Genomic DNA, 3,777 nt, shown 5'->3' with positions numbered 1-3,777 from the left:
TATGTTATAGTAAATATTTGTCAGTCATATTTATTTTTATCTATATTTGTTTTCAATATTATCCGTGATCATATATATATATCCAAACTATCTGTATTTATATACGCTTCTGACAAAAAAATATAGTTTTAAATACAATAAAACTTTGTTCCAATCGATTTCAACCCTTTTTCACCCCTACCAACAGCTGACCAATGCCAACTAAACCCGTCTAATTAATCAATTAATTAGCTTATCATCACAGCCCAAACACACCTCACCCCGCACCCATCCGACAGCGAGAAGGACGGACGCGGGAGACACTGCAAGCAACAGCAAGAATATTCGCACGCTGTGCTTCTAGAAGTTCCTTGTGAACCAACCGACTCGCTGATCGGAATCAGAATAATCCCCTCGTTTATTTAGGGTTTATGAGCTAAGCCTCTTATATGCGACCAATCAGTCAAATATGATTTTATTGAGCCGATCTGGGTTCGAGATACAGTATTTTTTTAATAAAATCTTAAGAGGACGTCCTCCCTTTGATGCTCATTTTTATTTAGCGTTCATGCGCTGGAGGAGAAACCTCACGCCAAGCAGATTCGTGTAGTCTAATCTGTATCTTTAAAGCGGGCATTGGCGGACCCAGAACTAACATGAAGGAGCTCTCTTTTCTCCCTGCTTCTCGTCCCCTCATTTCCTCTCTTTTTTCTTCTTCTTAGTCTTCCTCTTTCTCCTCCACCCTTATTTTCCCTTGTATTCCAGCCGCTGGGGGGCTTGAGCGCCTATCCGCCGCTAAAAGCGGGCAACGTGCTTTGAATGCGTCGGATTATACTAAGCTACGGATAAGCATGGACAGCAAGAGATAGAGTTGTTAACAATTGTTTGACTACCGCTGGTAAGAGTGCTTGCCGAATAGGGCATGCACGAGAAAACGACGTGCGACTTATCGGAGATCTACAGTGTGAGCAAGCATGCAAAAAACCAGGGTAGCACAAGGACAGATTTCAGCTAGTTCAGAAACGTGCTGATCGCAAATATTAGCACTGATATTCTTGATTTCTTGGTCCTTGGTTCACTTCGGTTTCAGGATTGTGTTGTCTGATCTGTCACGAACCTGATTGCAACAGGTAGAGGTTCACTGAACCAAATGAAGACCGAAACCAACACCTGATTCATCTCAGCACAGCAAGTTCCTCACAACTCAAACGATCTTACGATAATAACTTGAATATAAACAGCCAACAGTATGTGAATCCCAGGTGTATATGATTCTCAGGGCGAAAACTTTGGATCTGCCCGGAAATTGAAGTCAAAACAAGCCTCAAGGGAACTGGTATCATCTCTTCATGTACATCACAACAACACAACTCATGATCAGTTCATCTCTTGGGCGCTCAGTGCAAAATCCTTGTATGCATGGCCTGGCTGCACTACAACCTCTATGACTGATGAATGTGTTCTTGCCACCAATGCGCAAAAGCCGCCCGCAACGCTATCTCTATAACTCTCAACCTATCTTTCGCAAACACAACCTTACAATCACTTCCGGCTATAGCCTTCAGACTAGTCATCCTCGTCGCTGCTGCTGCTGTCGCCGCCGATGGTGGCTGCAGAGATGGCTACCCCTGACCCTGAGCCGGACAACTGAAGGGGCCCCTGAGGAGACCCGGACTGTGAGCTGCTTTGCTCCTGAGGAGCCCAGAGATCACCCACAAGCACAATCTGCTGGCTCACTGGTGTCGCGTCAGGCGATCTTCGCTTGTGCAGCCGGTACTTCTGAATATGAACATGACATGATCCGAATTAGTTTCGATACAACATATAGCTAGAATTGGGCATTTGGAGATGGCTAAAAAACAACTGTTCTATAGAAGTCTGCACGACGTGGATAATTGCTCACCTGGAGATGGCTTTTCACTTCGTCGTTTGTGAGCCCATCCACCTGCATCACCTCCCTGATTTGCTTCGGGGTAGCAACTGCAATCATGATGGAACAAGTTTATGAGAACTCCAATGTTCGTTCGAGAAAAACAAAAGGACTCCAATGTTCGTTGCACTTTGGTACCAGTAGTAATTTTTTGAACAGAAGGTGAAGTGATCGGTCAGGTATGTACCTTGGGTGCCGCCGAGTTGATGCAAGGCAGCAACAAACTGCCGGTGAAGCTCCGGCGACCAGCACCGCCTCGCCTTCCTCGCCACCTGCTGTTGCTTTTGAGTCTGAGCATGCAAGCTGAGCGCTGGGCCCGATGGTGGCATGGTGGCGGTGAATCTTGCAGTGACGTTCTGCCGGTGTTCATCACCGGCAGCAGCCGGAGAAAGCGGCTTCTTGACAGCCGGTGACAGCAACGTCAGACCAGGCAGCCCGACAGTGCCGGCAGCATTGTCTTCCCTCCTGAAGTAGGGAGGCGGCGGGGGCGGCACCGCTGCAACGGCCCTTAACGGCACGGGCGCACCACCGAGCAACTTGGGCTCCGGCGAGGTGATCTCACTCTGCTGCTCCTTCTCGGACTGCAAACACATGTATACCAGTCTCTTTTCAATAAAAATCGAAACAATTTAATCCTACGATCGCAAGCACAATACAACTTGGAAGACACATGAATCAAAACTAGGATAGAAATCAGGACGAAATAGAGTGTGTAGCAGAGTCGATGCTTTACCTCCTCCGATTTGGCGTCGCTGTCCACCCAGAGCTGCGCCGTGCTCATCCATTTCATCTTGTCGCCGTCGTCCGTTTTCACCTCGGCGCTTCCACCTGCGCTTCTCTTTGCGGCCTCCTCCTTCAACTCCTCGATCACTGCACGGCACACGCACCACCGCATCAGCGAACCGCACCGCGGAGAAGAATTAAACAACACAAAACAGGACGCGTATATGAGCCAAGACGAAGAGCGAGGTCTCTTCTCACCGTCGGCGACGAGGCGCACGCAGAGCGGGAGCTCGCGCCTGAACACCTCGATCTTGCTGCGCTCCTCCTCGAGACTCCTGATGCAGGCGTCCACAGACGCTGGCCCCCCCTTCGCCGCCGCCGCCATCCGGCCGGCGCCCCGCGCCGCGAAGAGCCTCAGGTCCAGCCCCGGATCCAGGCCCATCCCGATCTCCCCCACGTCCAGCCCCATGCGCGCAAGAACGAACAAACGCCACCAAGAATCTCCGCACGGAATCAGCGGCCGGAAGCCAAGAAGAAGAAGGAAAGAGAAGGCGGTGGTGGGTGGGTGACTGGGGGATCTGGATTCCGGAGGTGCGGCATATATAGACGGGCAGCGGCGGGCGGGTGAACGGAATCTGCGAGCTGGACCGCAGGATGGGAGGAGAGAGAGGGGGGGGGGGGGGGAGACCACGCTGCGTTGCCGATTCCTCACGTCGCGTCGGCCAGCGTTTCTCCCTCTCCTTCCTGATGATTCGATCGGTGCGGTCTCGAGTTACCGCTTCTCACGCTCCCCACACAGGCCCCCACGCTTCTCACATTTCACACTCCGGCCCTTGCCCCCCTCGACTTTTCGCGTAAAAAACCCTCATCTTCTCCTATATTGGCGATGCGGCCCTTTCAGCAGCAGCTTGTTTAGCTTACGTTTCGTGCAAGTAACATACGTGTGTTTAAGTCTAGAGTTATCATCATCTTAAAGCTTGCGTGACCAGGTAATATAAAATCTTCCGTGGATGATTATGATTATGATTATTCTTTCTCTCTCCATTGTGTCTTCCCTGATCTCACGGGCGAGGCCCATCGGTTCGGGTGGTGGATGGGTGTTTCAGAGGGGGCTGCACGGTTTGTCGCCGCGCGGCAGGAGCTCC

General features: G+C 50.8%; 1 protein-coding gene across 1 annotated transcript; it reads right to left on the bottom strand.

Moving 5' to 3' along the window:
• Nucleotides 1-1,229: 1,229 nt before the first annotated feature.
• Nucleotides 1,230-3,223, bottom strand: LOC133915327 (transcription factor HHO5-like). The gene is made up of 5 exons (XM_062358447.1): nt 2,891-3,223; nt 2,643-2,779; nt 2,097-2,490; nt 1,883-1,959; nt 1,230-1,758 (listed from the first exon to the last, which is right to left on the bottom strand). The coding sequence occupies exons 1-5, from the start codon at nt 3,099-3,101 to the stop codon at nt 1,546-1,548; spliced, it is 1,032 nt and encodes a 343-aa protein (XP_062214431.1). The 5' UTR covers nt 3,102-3,223; the 3' UTR covers nt 1,230-1,545.
• Nucleotides 3,224-3,777: the final 554 nt, after the last annotated feature.

Source organism: Phragmites australis, chromosome 4, assembly GCF_958298935.1.
Source record: "Phragmites australis chromosome 4, lpPhrAust1.1, whole genome shotgun sequence".
Lineage (NCBI taxonomy): Eukaryota > Viridiplantae > Streptophyta > Magnoliopsida > Poales > Poaceae > Phragmites > Phragmites australis.
This window is presented reverse-complemented; position numbering and strand designations above follow the sequence as displayed.

What these genes read in the sequence shown, in the direction of transcription:
- LOC133915327 (XM_062358447.1), bottom strand. Translation starts at nt 3,101, where the DNA reads ATGGGGCTGGACGTGGGGGAGATCGGGATGGGCCTGGATCCGGGGCTG. An exon ending in GCGACGCCAAATCGGAGGAG is followed by an intron (nt 2,491 to 2,642) that starts GTAAAGCATCGA and finishes ATGTGTTTGCAG; the next exon opens with TCCGAGAAGGAGCAGCAGAG. An exon ending in AAGTGAAAAGCCATCTCCAG is followed by an intron (nt 1,759 to 1,882) that starts GTGAGCAATTAT and finishes GTTCATATTCAG; the next exon opens with AAGTACCGGCTGCACAAGCG.